Source organism: Echiichthys vipera (genome assembly GCF_963691815.1).
Source record: "Echiichthys vipera genome assembly, chromosome: 23".
Lineage (NCBI taxonomy): Eukaryota > Metazoa > Chordata > Actinopteri > Perciformes > Trachinidae > Echiichthys > Echiichthys vipera.
The window spans coordinates 9,841,137-9,862,146 of NC_139848.1; the positions used below are offsets into that span (position 1 = coordinate 9,841,137).

General features: G+C 40.6%; 1 protein-coding gene across 1 annotated transcript in view; it reads right to left on the minus strand.

The window, feature by feature from the left end:
• Positions 1 to 267: 267 nt before the first annotated feature.
• The window catches only part of LOC310964663 (gamma-aminobutyric acid receptor subunit beta-3-like), a gene marked incomplete at both ends in the record, with an annotated part of 60,204 nt that continues 39,461 nt past the window's right edge, over positions 268 to 21,010 (minus strand). Inside the window, 6 exons of the mRNA XM_083937873.1 lie at positions 268 to 639; positions 2,605 to 2,852; positions 8,835 to 8,987; positions 15,071 to 15,208; positions 16,503 to 16,585; positions 20,458 to 20,678. Coding sequence (XP_083793999.1) covers positions 268 to 639; positions 2,605 to 2,852; positions 8,835 to 8,987; positions 15,071 to 15,208; positions 16,503 to 16,585; positions 20,458 to 20,678 — 1,215 coding nt within the window. The remainder of the gene's footprint in view (positions 640 to 2,604; positions 2,853 to 8,834; positions 8,988 to 15,070; positions 15,209 to 16,502; positions 16,586 to 20,457; positions 20,679 to 21,010) is intronic.

Here is a 21,010-nt window from a genome sequence, read left to right on the forward strand (position 1 = left end):
AGTACATACTTTAGAAAATAATAATACCTTGGTACTTAGGATTCAAGGACTGCAAATATAAAAACAATTTTGACGAGAACTTGGTCCAAAACTCAGTAGTCTTTTCTCAGTCTGTTTTTTTTGTTGTTGTCTTGAAGTGTTGCAGTCTTTAACTCGACAGATTCCATCATGTATAAAAGCAACAGAGAAAAAGGAAGAAAAAGAAACAAAATGAAAAAAGAAAATCAAACAAACGACAACAAGGAACATCTCAACAAAACAGTCCAATCAGACATAGTAGAGCCAGTAGATAAGGTTAAACAGTGAGAAAACTGAGGGGAAGATGATCCGTGACCAGCGGTCAATGGCGTTCACATCCGTCAGGTCGGGGATTTTGATTTTGAGCTGTGAGGACCGCCTTCGCAGACGGCTGCGTTTTATCTGAGCAGACCGGTCCAGGGAGTGCCGGCTAGCCGAGCGCGGGCCGATCCCACCGCTCTGCTTGCGGTACTGGATGTGCGACGAGGCCGTGCTGTCCAACTGCACCATGGACTGAGAGTTCCTAATGTCCGCCAAGCTGGTGGTGATCTCGCCTCCCGCCACCTCGTTATGGATCTCCAGGGTGGTTAGCAGGATGTTCCCATGGCCGTGCGGTTCCGCCTGAGTGGATAAAGAAATGAGGAAACTAATTACCAACATTATGTGCAAATAAATGGAACAGCTAGAGAGGACTCTACCTGAAGTGTTCACTCAGTGCACAGTGCATTCAAGACCATGAAATGTGGATGTCATCATGAAAGGATTACTGAACAGGCTACCGGGCACAGGGCCAGGGGCCCATGGGCCCAGAGACCCCAAACAACCACAAACTCTAGCAACAGTTACAGAGATGCAGAACATCTACAAAGAGGTGCAAAACAATTACAAAATGACTAAAAAGAAACACAAAACATCTACAAAGACATTTAAAATGGCTACATATTAAATATTGTTTGTCTTCTTGGGTGCTAGGCCTCCTGCAACAACCTGTGGAATTCCCTTTTGTAGCACATTAATCGATATAAGCCCACATCATCACTTTCCACATTTAAACAAACACATACTATAGGACACACATCATACTCCATGCCTATGATGTGAACAATAATGGACAACAGCAAACATTCATGCAAATGTAGTTACTGTGGAACAGTGTCAATGTTTGCACAGGTCAAAGAGTTCTTAACTAACTAACTAACTAACTTAAGGTGTGTTTACCAACTTTCTCTGACTTTATATACATTTGCACTGCATCTAATATGCCAGGTGTCTCAAACTAATCCAGTAAAGGGCCGCTGTGGCTGCAGGTTTTCATTTCAACCAAGCAAAAACACACCTGATCCAACAAATCCAACTGTGTGAAGGCGATTCAGTTGGTTGAATAAGTCTAGTCAGGTGTGTTCTTGCTTGGTTGGAATGAAAACCTGCAGTCACAGCGGCCCTTTACTGGATCAGTTTGAGACACCTGTAATATGCACTTCATCATAAATTGTTTTGAAAGCTGTGGGCTATAACTGAGTCGTACTATTCAACAATACATACTTTACTTTTCAGTTCCGTTAAATCTTTTCAGAATTATTCCATTTTTCAAAAACCTCCATTTTTAGAAGAATGCAGGCATTAATGCAGCAACGATGCATGAAGGTGGGGACCTCTGCAGTAACGAGCCACTGATTTCAGCACATCCTCACATGCACAGTGTCACTCTATGAAAGCTGTGTGAGAAATGCGGCGTTTTATGATGATTTCAATGAAAACGATGCACAGACAGCATGCATTCAGGATGACCTCTGCAAGGAGAAACAGGTTCATATCTGAAACGGCGATTTTAGAATGTAATCGAGCATGAGCTTCATGTCAATGTAGAGAAAACTGCAATGAAGAAGTCAAAGTCAAAATGCTCCTGAGAATGCGGCAATGTCATGGAGATTGTTGCTTGACTCATTCCATGGATGGGGAAATATTTTGCGTTACGACAAAAGAAAAAAAAAACATCCATGTCAGCTGATGGCGATGGCAGAGTTGACTCAAGGATATTGAAGAGTCTCACTGAACAAACAACTCACCGAGCGTGAGTGGCGAAGACCTTTAACCTGATTGGACCGCTTTAGGGATGCGGTCCTACTACCTGCCTCCTGAGAAGATGAAAATATTCAGCCACATGTGGGTAACAAATACCTGACAACTTTTTCTTTTATACCCAACATATTTTGGCTACTGAAGCCTCCGTCGGGGATACAGATGCCTATGAACAATGTGATAATGTAATACAGTTCAATTATACAGAACATTTTCCTCTTGTTGCTTCTTCTATGAGGAGCTGACAAAACAGTTCGCTTAGAATCATTGGATTGTCATGGCTGTTTTATCATTCATGTCCTGTTAGGAGAAGGAAATATAAGGGAATTTGAGAGTCCACTCAGACTGTCCTTTTTGCACTGTTTTGCAGCAGCATTTTCTGTGGAAATAACCAAATATTCATACATATGTAGTGCCATTCATTTATTGATTTACTAATACTTTAATTCAGTCTTCAATCCATTTATTCACTGATAATATTAGTCAAGAAATCATGTCAAAACTCACCCTAGCAGCGTCGTATTTGGCTGCCCTCTCATTGTTGGCCTTCTCTGCCTTCTCCGCTAGCTTCTTCTGCATCTGGGGACCCCTCCCGAAGAAGATGTAGTTGACGAAGGCGTACTCCAGAAGGGCCAGGAAGACCATGACGAAGCAGCCCATCAGGTACATGTCAATGGCTTTGACGTAGGGGATCTTGGGCAGCGTCTCTCTCAAGTGGGTGTTGATAGTGGTCATTGTCAGCACCGTGGTGATCCCTTAGATACGGAGAAAGAAAAACAGGATCTTTTTAATCATTTAAGTGTCATTATGAATCATTTAAGTGTCATTAAGAAGAGCATACAATAACCTCAAGAGTAGCAACCGACAGTTTTTAGGATAACAATTTTCCGTCGTTAGTATCAATGATAAGTCAGACTGGGAATTGTTTTGGTACTGGTATCAGATTTTTTAAAGAACTACTGATACCAAGATAGTACTGAACTTCAAACTACTAAATACACCTTTACCACACCACAGGCCGTATGGGTTTAGCTGCTGCGGTAGTGGGCCAATCACACGTTGCATTAAACGGAAGAATACTTCAAGTGATTTGCTGCGATAGGTTGTTTTTTTCAGATCTGGGTACAAAAAGGATCAAATGCAAATGTAAATGTTGACTGAAGGAGTTTTGATACTACTTGGTACTGGGATATTTCGGTCATGTACCAAAACCCAACCCTAGTGATAAGTGATATAAAGCATATTAGCAACACTGATTTTATTAGCACGTAAAAAAAAGTCTTGCGTCTTCTGCCCAATACTTCAGTCCTGCTCTCAACTGACGCATTTAAACAAATGCACTGTAAGCTCTACCTGTTCAGATTATACAACATGATTTAAAAGAGCAAATGTTCGGGGGGGTGGGGGGGGCGGGGGTGGGGGTTCTTGAAAAGAAGGGAGTAAAAGCAAATACTGCATGTACAGGATTTACTTGAGCACTCTTGTGAAACGATTTCCTGATCACTTTCATGTGCTGATCTCTTTATTGAACAAACACACACACACACACACACACACACACACACACACACACACACACACACACACACACACACACACACACACACACACACACACACACACACACACACACACACACACAAACTGGTAGGTGAGTGCATAACCTCTTCCTCATTGAAATGCAAAGGTCTGCCCGGCAACCTCCAACTGCCCCTTGGTCATCAAGCAGAAATAACTCATTAGAATACTGCTGCATGTATCTAGCCCCAAGCTCCTTATAACCTTAACCTCAAGGGATATAGAGTGTCCGGGTAAGAGGGAACACTAAGTGAGACTCAAATTAAATTACAGACAAATAGATGAGGGGAAATTGAATTGGCTGAGGTTTGATAATTGTCTACAGTGGCCCTGAGAACTCAATGCACAGTAACTTAGAAAACGATTAGACAGAACACTACTGAATATGGAAACACGTGGTGACAGAAAACATAATGAAATATAGAAACACACTGCAACACCAGAAAACAAACAATACAGAAAAAATAATCACAAACAGAAATGCACTGCAACAACAGAAAACAACCAAAAACAGAAACATACTACAACAGAAAACAACCACAAACAGAAATGTGCTACAGTTAAAAACACATCCAAATACAGAAAATGATTTACAGCCTGCGATATGTGTGAGTACATTTGTGTTTTGCAGCTCTACCATGTATATACCACATGTCTTTCCATGCCCCAGTACATTTCACAAGCAAATAAACATACACCTCATTCATATTCATGCAAACCCTGACCTCCTGCAATGCAATAATGATATATCTTATCTTATTGTAGATGTGTGGCAGATACTTTATATCTACTACTTTATCTACCCATGCTGAAAATAAATGGAGCCTATCAGTAGCTGGGCCGCTCATATAACAGACGCGGACAACGCTTTTGGAGTGTGTGTGCATGTATATGTGTGTGTGTCATAAAGTACAGTGAAGAGACAAGGAACAGTCAGGGGGTTGGGAAGAGGGAGTGCGATCGCTAAGGTCAATCTTGCCCTTAGTGTGATTTATTGGCACATTACAAGGCTAACACCACTCATGCGGGTGTGTGTGTGTGTGTGTGTGTGTGTGTGTGTGTGTGTGTGTGTGTGTGTGTGTGTGTGTGTGTGTGTGTGTGTGTGTGTGTGTGTGTGTGTGTGTGCATGTGTGTGTGCGTGCGTGTGTGTATACGAGCTCGCCTGCACATGTTTCGTGTCTCTGCCCCCATTGGACAGTGCAATCTCTAGTTTTTTTTGCTTAACGACAGCCTTGTTCTTTATTGGTGTTCTCTTAGCTGCACCATTACTCTCTGTCCTTCACTCCCTCCCTCCATTCGTCCCTCTTTTCCTCTCTCCCTCCCTGTTCGGACAATTTAATCAAGGGGCCATGCGCCTTTGGGCCTCCCTCCTTTTTCATCACGCTGTTACACTCTCCGGGGAGAAACGTAGTTTTATAGGGTCTCTCTCACTCTCGGTCGTCTTCTGTCTCTCTCACCTCTCTCTCTTTCTCGTCCTATTGTTCTATGCTATCTTTCCCTCTGCCTCAATCTCTCCCTCTTCGTTTATCCTGTATCAACTGCCCACCCCACCCCCACCCCACCCCTCCCGGATCTCACCATCATTTAATGGTGGTTTCCCCCTTTCCGTCCCTTCCCCCCTTTTCTCCTATTATATGTCCCACAGTCATTTTTCCGCCTTAACAGCTGAAACAAAGGCACACAGCAATCAAATCTCCTCTTATCACAAGCCAATAGGCCATTGGCAACACAGCTCAACATTATAAAACAGAAACAGGTATCATGTCAGATGCAATAGCATGTGAATTGGCAATGAATGTTGACTGCCAGATCACAGGCATGGGTGTTAAATCAAAGAAGCGTTAACTGAACACTTCTGTTCATCACTTGTAGACGGCACAAATTGTCAGCTATCTCGTTAGTATATGCACAGTGTTTCCAGACTTGTCATTTTATCAGTCTGCGTTTGAGAAAAAAAGATCTTCTATCGCACCGGGCCAACATACAGTGAAGTCAAACTTGAGTCTTCCATTACGCTTAGAGTGCTCCTGCACCAATTACAGCTAATGCACACACCTTGACTGTTCATATAATATGATTGTGAGTGAAGGGCATCACTGTGGGAAATTGGCTGCAACCAGATTAGAGCGCGAGCAGGTCATTTGTAACTTTGCAATCTTTCGAAATTGCTCAGGAAAATGAGATTCTCCTTCAAACAATTCAATTGTTTGCCCGCTGCCTCCTTGAATTGATTCCTCCCTGATCATTACACTGCTCTTACTGGCAGGTTTGCACACATGCAGGCATGCCCCCCACCCCCCCAACACTCACACACACACACCCTCTTCCACCATAAAGGCACCTGCTGAAAGCTTGTAATGATCCATCAAGAGAAGTGAATGGATCTCCGGTTGCCTCTCAGCTGAGGAGACACACACCGGATATTGCAGCAACAGCAGGACACGCGTACACATATCCTCTCAAACACACACACACAAACATAAAAGCACACACACTCCAAGGTAATGACCGGATATTGCACGTGTGTCTTAACAAGAGAAGCAATCCAGTTCATGCAGGAAAACAACGGTGGCTATTAAACAGATAAATATGTGAGCACACACTCCAGATTACAGTCTTTTACGAGTTGTATGTGATTGTGAATAACACGTAATGGATGAAAGCATGTTTTTTTAAAAAGCATTATGATGTGTTAAGGTCATTAGTGTTTAATTGTCCATCTATGAAAACAAGATTTAAGGGCCAAAGCAGCGTGGCCAGATTAAACTGTTAGGAGGCCCCTGGGCAAAGATTTGCTGCTAGGCCCCTATTGGCCCCAGTCTACTAAGAGCGCACTCACACTGTCCATCCGTACCGTAACTTATAGGCAGCAAGAAGCATTCCGCCGAGGCCCAGGTAGTGTGAGTACAAACGGGCCTGGGCCGCGGGGGGAGAAGGGGGGGGCAAGTACCATAAAGCAAGGGGCACGGTACGGATGGACAGTGTGAGTGCGCCCTAACACAGTGAATCTGGGGCTTTTAGGTCAGCTTGGGCAGTTAACTTATTTGCCTGGTTTAGATTGCAGTCAATTGGTGAGCTGCTTTTGATAGGACTTTCAAACTCTCAAAGGAATCTGGGAATATAAAGTGACCAGCTTCGATTTTGGGGGGAATCGACTTAATAAAGGAGTATGACATGGAACCCAGGGGTTCTGGTTGGAATCGAACCGTCTCGATTATATCATATGTGCTTTAACCATTTGGCTACTGAGCGACGGTTCATTTTGTCTGGTATCAAACCAACGTGCCAGATAGCAGTGTTGTAACGTATCTTCAGCCGCTTGTCTCTTCATAAAAATGTCTGCATACCACCTTGCTTACAGTATTGCAATATATTGAGTATACACATTGTATGTGTAGCCCCTCTATGATGATATGTATCATGTCTGTAGATTCTTGACAATACACATCCATAGCCTCAGGCTGTGGTTGAATGAGGGCTTAGCGATGCACAAACTGGATGCGCTGATCTTTAAATGTGGCATTTTTAAAATATAACTGTGTCCTTGGAAATAACACCCTGTAAATACTGGGGTCAGTAAGCAGATTCACAGAGCTGGGTCTGTTCCACGTTCCTGTCTGTAACAGGGAAGGTTTTCGCTGCAACCGTTCTCTACGGGGGAATTGTTGGGTCTATGTAAATCATAAATAAGTCATAGAGTGTGGTCTTTATCTAAAGTGTGGTCTATACCTACTCTGTAAAGTGTCCTGAGATAACTTTTGTTATGATTTGGCACTATGAATAAAACTGAATTGAATTGAATTGAATTGAATTGAATTGAATTGAATTGAATTGAATTGAATTGAATTGAATTGAATTTAATTTAATTTAATTTAATTTAATTTAATTCTTTACATGTTTGTTCTTGTGTTTTCGGTAATGGAAAGGCTAAAAAAAGATGCAACCCTCTTAACAACAGTAGGTGGTAAAATCCAAGTTACTGTTCCTAAGCTATGATTGGACCATTACTGTTCATTTCTGTAAATTTAAATTTGAGTTGTTTCTAATATATGTAGTCTGTGTTATATTTGTTGTTTGTATATCTGGAGTTTTGTAACAAAAGGAATTTCCCCCTGGTCTTATTAAAATATGTCTGATTCTGATTCTGATTCTGATTCAGGGGAGGCATTTAGCAAGGGTCAATTGCCAATTTACTGTGATACTAATTATGACTGCTGATTCCTCGTATGTCATCTAGAAATACCCGCATCAATATTCAACAAAGACAAAACTGCTGCAACCTCCCGTGAGGAATCACAATGATTACAAACCAGCGACCTGCTGCTTCTATCTCTGCCTTGTTTACTGCTCACAGGAGCCCCACCGTGCGTGGGCCTTCGCACCCACACATGCACTCTTCAGTAAGAAGTGAAATTATGCTCATTAGCAACATGATGTATTTATAGCTCCTGGAGGCTTCTCAGTGACCACAGCAACAACAGACACGAGGAATGACCCACTTTGGTCAGAGTCAAGGTTGTGCATCCCTGCTTTTGCCCTATGAAAAGGCACAATGGACAAAAAAAATGTTAATATGCTTGTTGCAGCATTTCAACTACAATATTAACATAATTTAAAGAGGTCATATTATACTCATCTAAAGGTTCATATTTGTATTTTGTACTAGAGCATGCTAACATGTCTGAATCACGCCATTTTAGTTTTTCCAGGTATTCCGCATTTGCACTTTCTACCTTTTTTATAGTATAGTTGTGACATCACAACCTTACAGAAGTCCTGACAGCCTGTTTAAAGGCAGAGTTTCTGCATACAGGATGTGTGTATTTCTCTGTGGATTAAGCATGTTGAAGGTATTAAAATAGCACCTCAAACTGTTTTAAAATAAGACATGGAAAACTCACTTTTTACAATTTGGGACCTTTGAAGTAACATTGATTATCCTATGTCCAGGGAAGAGAAAGACAGCGACCCAATTTCTTTTTTTTCCTCATAGTAAACATCTTCAAATCCATTTCCATTTGGTCCAAGCCATTCCCTTAAGCTCCCACTAATAAATCCACAGTTTGAAAAGTTCACCCAGGGAGGCTATGGCTCATTCTGGTCCCTGATCTCATCTGAGAAATCCAAATACCTGCACCTTAAGGGCCACTGCTTCTTACCTAGAGCCACTCTGGCTGCTGACGCGTCATAGTTTATCCAGAAGGAGACCCAGGAGAGGATGGTAATCAGGATTGATGGCATGTACGTCTGCAGGATGAAGTAACCGATGTTCCTCTTTAGCTTGAAGCTCAGGGACAGTCGAGGGTAGGCACCTGAGGAAAGGGGAGAGAAAGATTGGATCGTAGTGTGTTAAAGTAGTACAAACAATTAAACTACAAAAGTACATATGTTTCTATTGATATAACAGCACTGTAGCGGCACTTTCTACCATTGATTAGAAACATGTAAAATTGTTGACAGTAAAAACATCTAACTTATATTAATTCTAGGAGCACACAGGGACACCTTGTGTTTTTGTTTCAGTTTCCATGACAACCTCAAAAGCATGGGTTGGATTTATTGCCATGGTAACAAGTATCCCCTTCCCGAGCGCAAACAAAAAAAACAACTCTCATACACAAAACTGTAACCCTGTTTCCTGATGATGTGACACAATATTTGAGATGGTGGTACAAATGTCAACAAATTTAGATTTATCAGTTCGCCACATCTCATCCACCTACATACTTCATATGAAGAGTCTGTGTGATTCAGCATTACTGCAGGAATAATAGCTCTCTTAATGCATGCAGCAGTGCCCCTGATGCTTCACAAGTCAGTAAAACAATATTCCTCCCCATGATCTGCTGTGACATAAGCATTTCTGTCATTACTTTTACATGACCTGGAATACAAACAGTACGTTCATGCATGTGCTTGAATATGAGTGTATTGCATGATTCATGATCGATCTCCCACAATATATCTCTTTATGGATTGAATCCATGGCTCGTTACTCCCACTATTATTAGCTCTTTTCCCATTTTCTCTTCATATCGGAGGAGAACTGGGGGCAATTACATTCTAATTTCCAATCCGTGGGTTTCAGCCAAAGCTACTTGTGGCAAGCGTGGGCCCAGTCGACTGCACCCTCATGTGCAGAGTTGGATAGAGAGTCAGTCTGAAATAACACACAATCTCATTAAGATTCCGGCCAACTTTCAGTCAGATTGCAAAAAAATCGCAACATGTTATTTCTAAAGGCTGGGCCATTCATCAAATGTTGTCATCTATAACTGCTACAATTGACATTGAAAGGCAGCCAGCAACCAGAAGACCAAGTTTGTAGCCTGAACAAATATATGTGGATCATGTTAGTTATGGTATTCATTGGGCCATGCACATAGTGCCCAGACCAGAGGACACCACATAGAGATATTGTTGAAATTGGAAAACATGCAGACTTTGACACCTTTAGTTGACATTTGTGATTGTTGAGTATTGTGAATACTATTGGATGGATTGTTAATAAATTCGGTCCATGCATTCATGTTCCCCTCAGATTGAATTAATAACTTGTGATCCCTTGATTTTCCATACAGCGCCATCACAAGTCCTACATGGAATTTGTCCAATATTAGGTTTATGATAACTATCTGAAATCATTCCCATCAGAGAAGAGAATAATCATAATGTTTTATATACAGCAACATTAGTTTGTGTGGAGTGAACTGAAGAAGAGCTGGGTACTTTGCATGAGCAGTGCAGTCGACGTGGTTGATCAAAGACAGGAATAAAATCAAGGTAAAATAAAGGAATCAGGCTCAGAGAAAGACAAGAATGCTTAAAATCAAAGAGACACTGTCACTGTCCTTCAGAAGTAAAGAAGCACTTCAAGATCAAAGAACAATCTGCATGCTTTACAGGTTTTTGAAGGGGCCTTAACAAGAACCACTTAATATATTAATTGCACCTTAACTGAAAAATCCCTTTAAAGGTACAAGGTTAATTGATACCTGTAATGTTATCTTGAATTTTATGCAATTTTTTCTAACCCTACAATCCCCCTTAATCTATGCAAAGACAATAAATACCCTTCATATATTACAACTCATTCATGTGTCCAATATCTAACAGATTGTTTAGTCTTTCTGTAACATATATAGAACACAAACTGTTGTAGAGATACATTTTATGGGATCAAGAACTTTAAATGTTGTATAAAACCAAAAGATCAGCTCATTGTCAAGCATACTATAAAGCTTGTCGGTAAAGAATATATAAATGTACAATCTATGCCTTATTTATAACATGGTCCTCCTGTATTTGGCTGGTGGTTAACAGTCTTACAGGCATGAACAAACTCAGCGCACTAAACATAAACTTCATCACAGTGTGAATATGGAAACAGACTGTCACACGTCTTAAAATATCCCATTCACTTCTGTCGATGCATCCTTAATGGCTGCCTAAATAGGAGCCCGGTATCTTCGCAGTAAAAGATGCAGAAGTGGTTTAAGAAAAGCGTAGGCTGAGGTTCACTTGTGCGTGGGTGTAGAACTGTACTGGCTGTAACTGCTACACCACACAACATCCGTCAGTGGGAGGAACACCATGTGTGAGGCCGAGGAGGAGAGGGAGAAAGGAGAGGAGATGGGATGCAGGGAAAGATGCAAAAGTTGATTGGATGATGACAGTACAACAATAGAGTCTGGTAGGGCAGCTGGGTATATAAGAACAATGAGTAGGAGGTCTGCCGTCTCTTTTTTCTCTCTTTTGTCACCCTCAAGTTTTACATGACTGTGCTGTAGCCATTGGCAGCTTTGATCTGGTTTTATTCTTTTTAAAGGTTGTTTTTTTTTACCATCCTGAATCCTAAAACAGAGCAAAAGAGCAAAACTGTAAGGAAGAGATTAAAAAGTGTCTTTGTCTGTTTCAATAGAAGCGGAAAACCTTAGCCTGTCCGGCTATCTAGCTTACTGTAGTAACCTAATCCGACGTTGTTGGATGGTGAATTTCTGCCTAGGACATAGCTGTAGCATGATATTGTGTATGTAGCCCCCAAGTACACATTTCTCTTACAAGATTCTTGTTTTTAAAATGAGTCAGCTGGGAACACAAAAAAGTCAGCATCCGACAATGCAGAAAATGTTAGCTTATTTAGTTAGCTAGCTACAACAGTGGGCCCTTGCTTTTTACAGCAAATGGGTCATTCTAAAGCAACCCATTGTTTAAAAAATTACATAAATTGTGAGTGGTGAATCTGCCACCGTTATTGTAAACTGCATATATGCCATTCGGGACTGGAAAGCTTGACAGGTGGTAACAGACACGCAGGGCATAGTCTTCTTGTGGGTCCTGACCTTTGAATCCACCAATCCATAGTTGACTGATTCTGCTGGCATTGTGATATGAAGCTGTGGTTTCTCAACTTACAAAACAATTGAGCCAATGAGTGCTGCTGAGGGAGTCACAATTATCCAGTCCTAAAGTCAACTTGGGCCTACTCTGAACATGGTTGCAGCTGGAAAAACGGTGGATAGATAGTTCTGAACATCAAAACCTCTGCTAAATTACTCATTGCACATGCAGAATTTGATAGATTTGGTCCGATAACATTTGAAATGTCTAGAAGCACCATGATTGACTTATTCCCTATCCCCATTCAAGTTAGCATCAGGCTAAATCAAAATTAGAATCAGAAATACTTTAATAATCCCAGGGGGAAATTATTTAACCGGACAGTAGTCTGCTCGGACTGGAAGTCTCTTTTGATTGGTTAGGGAAAATTCAATCCCCCTCCCCCGTGGAAGTCGGTTAGAGTCGAGGCCGTTTCAGACTGAAGATACAAATGGAGTGCAACTAGTTAACAATTCTGTCTGATATCAGGCAAGCAGTCATCTATTATGCTAAGGTATACTAATGAATTCCAACATTATATTAATCAAAACATTGGCACTTTCAGGGCTATTTTCAAAAAAGGTTACGGAAGCATTTCATGTTCCTTAAAACCTACAAATGTGAAGGAATGCTCAAGGACTTTACTGTCAAATGACACCAAAAAAACATGAAATATAGACGGTAATGAATATTTAAAACTGTTATAATTGCAGCTTACTAAATGAAGATTAACGAGAGGATGACGACAATAAAGGTGATAATAGCCATGACATTGATGAATGTGCACAATGGCAAAAACACATAAAACACACTTACACGACACCTAACAACGCAACGTTATGTACACACACACATACAGGCAGTTTGTGTGTGTGTACATAACGTGTGTGTGTGTGTGTGTGTGTGTGTGTGTGTGTGTGTGTGTGTGTGTGTGTGTGTGAGTGTGTGTGTGTGTGTGTGTGTGTGTGTGTGTGTGTGTGTGTGTGTGTGTGTGTGTGTGTGTGTGTGTGTGTGTGTGTGTGTGTGTGTGTGTGTGTGTGTGTGTGTGTGTGTGTGTGTGTGTGTGTGTGTGTCCGTGTAGAGGAGAATAATTGATGTTGTGGGCCTCATTCCACATGAATATATGATGGCCTGAATCCTGGGCTGTTTTTCTGTCAGAGAGCAGGGTAATTGGCATCCAACACCTCTTACAAGAGAGAGGAAAATATATGGCTGCTACTAAAGAAGGACGAGAAAGGAAAAGCTGAAAAAGTAAAAGAAGCGACAGAGAGAGAGATACCAAGAAAAGACAGAAAGGGGGGTTATAAGAGAGAAACAGGGAGAGGGAATTAAAAGCTGGCAAGTGGCACATGAAATGGAGGGAACCTGGTCTTTAGCCAGCCTTGTGGAGAGCCTTTGATGTGCTTCACACATCCTGCCAAGAGCACGGGAGCAGACCACTGGGCACTAAACTTTAATTGTTGCCAACCCACAGGGGACATTCCACTTCTCATAAACAAGTGCACTCTGGTGCCCTCGCCCCAGCACTTCCACATGTGATTCACACATGAAGACAGAGGCCCACATGCTGTGTACACAGCCAGGATTGATGGTTAACACACTGCAGCATGCGCAACATTGTGAGATACCAAAGACAGTGAGAATGAGGGTATGATGAGGATGTGATAGCTTGAACAGCGACTCAGGTTGAGGCATTTGTGGAAAGACTGAGAGGGAAAACATACCATGTAGCCTAAATAGAAATGATGAAAATGCCCAAAAAGCAAACAAAAGAATGATTTACTTTTCAGGTGCTTTTCAGACTGGACTTGGCTCATCCTCATAAACATAACTTCTGTGACAAATACTCTTATGACTAAATGTCACACAGTTTTATTTCCACACTGTGAAAAAGCAGCCTCTCTGAATGAGTCTCCACTGACCAGATTATATGGTCGTTGGTTAGGGAGCATCAATAAAGTTCTGTATCCAGGACTTAATGTACACATAAAAATCTGATTAATTTAGGACCTCTGTGTACGACAAATAAAAACCAAAGGTCACAGCATATAGCAAAATACCCCTGTGAGCAATGAGGACTGAACTACACTTCCCCAAGTTAGCAACACAAATTAATCAAATGAAATATGATACTGTATATGTTCTTCACATTCAATAACTTGACAAATTGCTTTAATGTGTCACCATGTCTTCTAACTAATTGCCTTGAAAGAGGAAAACCTCTTAAGAAAATGGCCATAATGAACGTAAAAACAACACTTGATTGATGTGTTGTACAACACTAAGTTAGTAATGATAGCAAAAGATTAATAAGCCATATACAAACCTTTCTTGTGGTTGCATTTTTTTTCGTTGAAGTTTGCTGGGTTTGCTGCAGGCCATTGATAAACTGTTACTGTTTTAAGTGATTTATGGTATTGGATTTATCAATTTAACCATAAAATGTACCATCTCAGCTTTGATACAGTATGAGAAAATGGCTGATTCATGATTATTTAATGTAAATAGAGAAATACTTTAAGTTGAACCTGCTACTGGCACTCTGATTGATTGTATAGCTATTACTCAAGCTTTTGTTGGCATGATAACCAAACCATTAATTCAACTGTCACCTCTTAGGGTCAAAAGTCACCTGACATTGACACATTTTGCTCTGTAAATCTCAGCCTTTACATCGTGTTTTGGTTAAGTACCATTCTAGCATCCTTGCATGAGCCGCTGTTACTTGAGGGATACTTCAAAGGCAGTTTGTTTCCTCACTTCAACCCAATTAGAAGCACTGACAAACACAACTTTGGCTCTGAGGATTTAAGATCAACAGATCAAGCTTTGGCACAGAATTGTTCGCAACAGAAATTGATTAAAAAATCAGCTTGAAAATAGGCCAATGCTTGATATTAACAATATCATCTAAAATGTAACATCCACTTGTCCGTCTGTCATGTATTATTCCCAAAGGAAATTCAATATGTGGAGGCCAAAGCCCATACACAAAGCATTACAGTAGAGCATTTACCTGTGGAAAAGACTACGTTTCTGGACACCAGCTTGTAATCGACAATAGAGAACTGAGGCAATTCGATCCGCGTCACCCCCGTTACTGCCGTGTCGCCTCCTTTCCAGTAAAACTCGATGTCGTCTGTGGTGTAGCCATCTGCACAAGAAGAAACAAACAGACATGCACCAAGGTGTAACCATCTGTCTTACCATCACTGGAGACCAAGATATCCAGTGTTGCTGATCATCCAACTGGGCTGTCATTTGGGAAGAAACATGTTTGAAGTTGTTTCCAAGAATCCGACGTTACTTTGAAAAGGAAGTCAGTTAAAAGGTTCACTTGAGTTCACAAAAATGTCAGAAGATTAAAAAAAAATAGCTGTAATTTCTTTTTTTTATTATTCTAATACAGAAAATGTTAGCAAAAAAGATTAAAGATCTTGTGCTCCATTATTACACAGTATTTGAGAAACTGGCCTTAGCTCAATTTAACCAACAGGATCAATGTGACTCTGATAATCCTAATCCTTGTTTTGTAGGGCTTGATGACGTTAAAAAAATTACAACACCAGTACCAGTACCCTTAAAAGTATTCGGATACCAACAGACTACTATATTTGAATAATCCTGCTGCATTTATTTATATCAGACGCCAAAGATATATAGTATAGCCATACTATTGAACATTTTGCTGGCGTCATAGCCATTGAACTGCCGACAGGTTTTGACAATTTGACAATTAATGAACCTGAAGTGTTTGTCTACATCTACGTCTTTTAAATGTAAATGTATACAATATATTGCAGAGTAAACGGAAATATGATACATGGTTTCCTAGAAGGTGTCTATTATATAAACTACCTGTGCCTGCCGGTACATCGTTTGACATTGGTTGTACCGACCCACAGCAACAACACCACTTGGGAATTGCAATACACTTAGAACTGGTAGTAATAATAACTCCAAATAAATTGTCTTTGCCTGTTGTGGCATAGTATTTTTATTGACTTATATTTTTCATCAATTTATCTGGGGGGCTTGCCTTGTATTGAGAGACAATTCCCAGCCCTATCTTTTTATTTAATACATTCTTTGAGTTTTTTCTTCGTGATGTCAGGGTCAGTTCAGCTTGGTCTGGGAGACCACAGTGGACACTATCAGTGAGTTATGGAAAGTGTTATTTGAGCTTGACTGATAGTGTCTGCTTACATTTTCTTCTTAATTGTCTCTTGACAAGTGCAATATTACATTTGTGGAATATCCCTTTAGGATGAGCTGATGAATCCTGCCATTAATAATTGCCATATACAATTTAAAACCTCAAAAACAAAAAGAACCATGCTTGATATTTCGCTCAAACTGTCAAATTTCACATGATACCGTGTTGGTCTCCTTTTCAGACCGCATAGTGTTGATAGTTGGTCCTAAAGGCATTAGGTCTGTCTACTCACAGCTCTCTATCTCCAGAGTGCAGTTCTGTTCATCCAGGGGATACCTCCTGAGATCCATCATACACGCTGCTGTTGTAGTTATCCTGAAAAAGACGACACAGATGGGGGAAGAGGGGACACAGGAGAGAATATGTTAGACACTGTATGTGATTTACAGAAATTGTATTGAAAGCAAGATGGATGGGAAGGCCGGTTTGTATTGTTATAAATCAGCAAAGCAGGTAAGCAGTTATTGAACAAGGAAGGAAAAGGGACTGTGGGAATACAGTGAGATTAAAGCATTAAGGTTATAGCACTTGACTTTGTCTTATCATCTTTAAAGGAAACTAAATGTCCATTTGTCCTCACACTCAAGTCCACCATTAGGCAGCATATTACTGGAAACTGTTGGCATTGTCATGTTAAAATAAGGTTATGGCAATGCTTCCAAGGTAAAATGTTGACTGTATAACTGTACTGTACTGATTCTACTATATACATAATTATGCTACAGATGACACACAGACAAGTAATCCAAACTCTTGTATTTAAATCATTCCCATGTCCCTAAACCAAACTGGCTACTCATTTATGCAAATAAAAATGATATTAAGGCGACATATTTTGACAGAGATTAATGCCTGCTCATCTGAACTGGGTCATGAGAAGGTATCCTTTTGTTTATCGGACGTTTGAGCTCAAACGGTTGATCATCAGACAGTTAAAATAAGCAGCAAAGTAAAATGCAAATTCAAAATGATTTAGGCTAAGTCTGCCCTGATTAAGAGCCGGCTGCTTGGCAGTTAGCCACTGGATGTCTTCATTCAGTTAAGACTCAGATAAGGCTGTGGAAACCCATTAGGTGATATTATTATACAGCTAAAATTACAACAACATAACATGGTGTCTGCAAGATACAGACACATTGTTATTATTGCGAAAGCTGCAGTAGGTAAAAATCAAAAAGCAAAACACAAATTTGAAGTACAGAGAGAGCTCTTCCTGCAGCTCCCCCTCTCCCCCTCTGTCCTGAGCCAGTAGGATTTGCTCTCTCTCTCCCTCTAAAATGACCTGTAATTGGCCAAAGTCTCCTGTCATAGACTAGATTTTCTAAAGCCTAAAATAAAGAGCCAAAAGGAAGTGCATAAGTCTCTCAGAACACTTGAATTACAATGATGAAAGATTATTATGTTTTTTCTTCCCAATATCGCCAAAAATAAACTGCCTACCCCAGGTTTAAGGAGTTTTAGAGCCTGATAAAAATAGCTGCTCTGTTGTCTGGTGGCATGACAGCTTCTCTGCCTCGAATGCTGTATCCAGTTCTCTTTAAACATCAATGGTTGTGATTGTAGCATAGCAGACAAGCAGCTGGCAGCTAGCAGTTAACGTAAGCCTCCTGTGAAGGCAGCCACCTGCCACTCAAAGCAGCCACACCCTTAATTATGCAGAACTTTAAGTTAGAAATTCACCCCCGTACAGTTGTCACGAATAGTGAAATTAGCTATATAGACCAAAACCATTTTTTGCCAGGCTTTATATAATATTCTTTCAATATGAAAACCTTGGCTCTGGTATTTTTCACTCTTTGATGACATTTTTATAAAGTAAATAATTCATCATTTGAGAAAATAACCTCTGCAGCCCTAATAAACAGCACACAAACAGAGTGCATTCTTATATACAATGATAGGAATCTGTATTCAGCATGTTACTCAGCCTTACCTGGCTGACGTGCTTTTATATAACAGCTCATATCACAAACACCACGTCACACATCTTCTTCTCCCTTTGATCTCTTGAAAGCATTGCAAAGTCTATAAGTAGCCCACAAGGCTAAGTGCTATGAACTCCACTTGCATAATCAAGCATGGCTGTATGACTGTAAAGTATGAACACTGACGGATACAAACACAAGCATGCAAGTACGCGTACAAACACACAAACACATGCGCACACACGCACACACACACACACACACACTTTGCACTCTAATAATTCAAAGCATGCATCCATATTCATAGGTCACAACTCTTCTGAACCCGCCTGTCGAGAAGATCAATGGAAATTCAAAACAAGGGCTTTATGAAACAAATATCAAACAACAGCTGCGAGCTTAACATTGCATTAATGCACTGTTTAACCTGTTCATACTTCCTTTCACTGGTGATCTCTGACTGCACCTTCCCTTCCTTAAAAAAATAAATTCTGGGGTGCCCAAGAGCAAAGCACATAATCCTCTGGCTGCTCAGTGGCCAGCAGAAGAAACCTGCTGCTCATGGTTCTTAGCATTGGGCAACTATAGTGCGGTTATATGACTTTAAACACGTAGAATTGACTTGACACTGGGGAATATCTGAGAACATTTTTGACCCTGAGCTTCACTTTGTTGCCTGTTATGTGGAGTGTTGTTCATTTGCATGTTCCGGAAATTTCACATTAGCACATAAACAACACAAATTAACTCACTTCTTGCACTATACTGGGAAATACAAAGATATTTAGGAACAGTAGAATCAATTTAGATGACATCTTAATCTGAGGCTCTTTTTGGTTTTCTTATTGTACACAAATCCCATGAAATAACCCAAACCTTTCTGACTTCTACTAACTGTGGCACACAGCCCCTAGGCCATTGGTTTCTTCCGAGGACATTAATCTGTAAATACTGGCCATACGTACACTGAAGATCGAAATTAGAAGTATTAATACTTGATTTATCATGAAATATAATTTTTTTTATAGTTCAGTATTTGGCACTTTATTTTGTGAAAAAAAAACAGTGAGCAAAATTATAGAACAGTAACCATTGTGTCAGAAGAGAAGATTTCAACAATGTTTTCTTCTCTAGGATTCAAAATGAATAGGAAGTGTAGAGGCCACAGCTCTGAATGACTTCAGCACATCTGCGCCCACAGGACATCACTAGTTTCTCACTCTGCTCTGGTTTGATCTTTTCTTCTTCAGTCTCTTGCAAGAAGAGACTTTGCCTTAAAGGCAAAATAAGCCTTTTTTTCTTTCTGCTGATGAGAGGTTTGGTCACTGCAATGTAGGTTTTCAGTCCAAACTGACTTACATGACGAGACACTGTGTGAAAAGACAGATCCTTGCCCGGTTCAGCACTAAACTAGCAGCTCCAGATGCAATGTTGAACCGATTCCCCATTGAGAGTGTTTTCATAATCCTGTCCTCTCGTGTACTCGTTTTACGTGGACGACCGGCCTTTTGGAGGGAATTAAATAAAGCTGTGTCTGTAAAGTTTCAATATACTTGATATGATACGCCCAAACTCTCTTGCAATGGCTGAGAGGGCCATCTCTTTGGCCTTCATCTGGAAAACCTACTGTCACAGAGTTTCAGTCACTGCCAGATAAATAGGGTGTGTCCAACAATTGTCACCAGGTGCTAATAACTGGGAATTATCTGAAAGTGTTCTCTAATTTTAGCCACAGCAGATATCCTATCAAATTCTAAACAATAAAAAATAACAGTATTTCAGAATACTACTTTTAAAGTATTAATATCTTGTTCTCTAATTTTGATCTCCAGTGTATATACGTAGTTGTATTTGTGAAAGTCAGTTATTTCAGAAAATAGCTGGGCACTGCAGTTTTTACCAAATGTTACTCGAACAGGAAGAGGAAGTGTATTTGTGGGGGGGGGGGGGGTTCAGTTGCATATATTTGGTGCTCTAGTGGGTCTAACACCACTGTAACATTTAAAGATATATAATTAAACATGGTGGTCCGACCATTGTAACGTTTCGGTTTTCTGTCTCTGATAAACTAACTGGGTCTATACAGATAATACTTAGTGGTAGGATCATTTCATTGTTCCCTTTGGTCTTTGAACCGTCTTAGAAGTTGTTAACAATTAAAAGATTTATAGTGAGAATATCACTAGGCTTTTTATTATCTTTTCCTTGTCTAAATTTGGGCAAATAGGGTGAGGCCTTGGTGGAGTGTAAAGTAGTACCAACCTGAGGCCATATAGAACGGTTCCATCTGGATGCAGGCGGATCATGCGGTTTTTGACGGTGACTCCGTGAACGAAAGACTTCTTGTCGTTGAGGAAGTAGGTGTCGGGGACCCAGAGCTGGTCGGCAACCCGGTTATCCAGGGTCAAGTTGAGGGGGATTCCTATGTAGGCTAGACGCTTGTCCCTCCAGTACTGTTGGAAATACATGGTCAATGTGTAGTCCTATGGATACAAACAAAAAAGACAATAAGAATGAGGCACATCTGACAGAAACTGTTATTCTAATGACTTAATTTATACGGACACTGGACAGGCTGCTGCAGACCTCCCAAGCAAATATTAACAGCTCTAAAAAAACACTGCCCATTCCCCACTGTTAGTGCTGCTAATATTTATGACATGACACGGCATCCTACAAACTGGACAGAGTGTGGGCCAACTGGTCCACATGCTGCAGCCAAGTCCTCAGAAGTGCCGTTGCCCTCTCTTCTTGAATAAACTAACCAATACAGCATGTGGGCAGACTGACTCATGCAGCTGCAGCTTTACTGGAA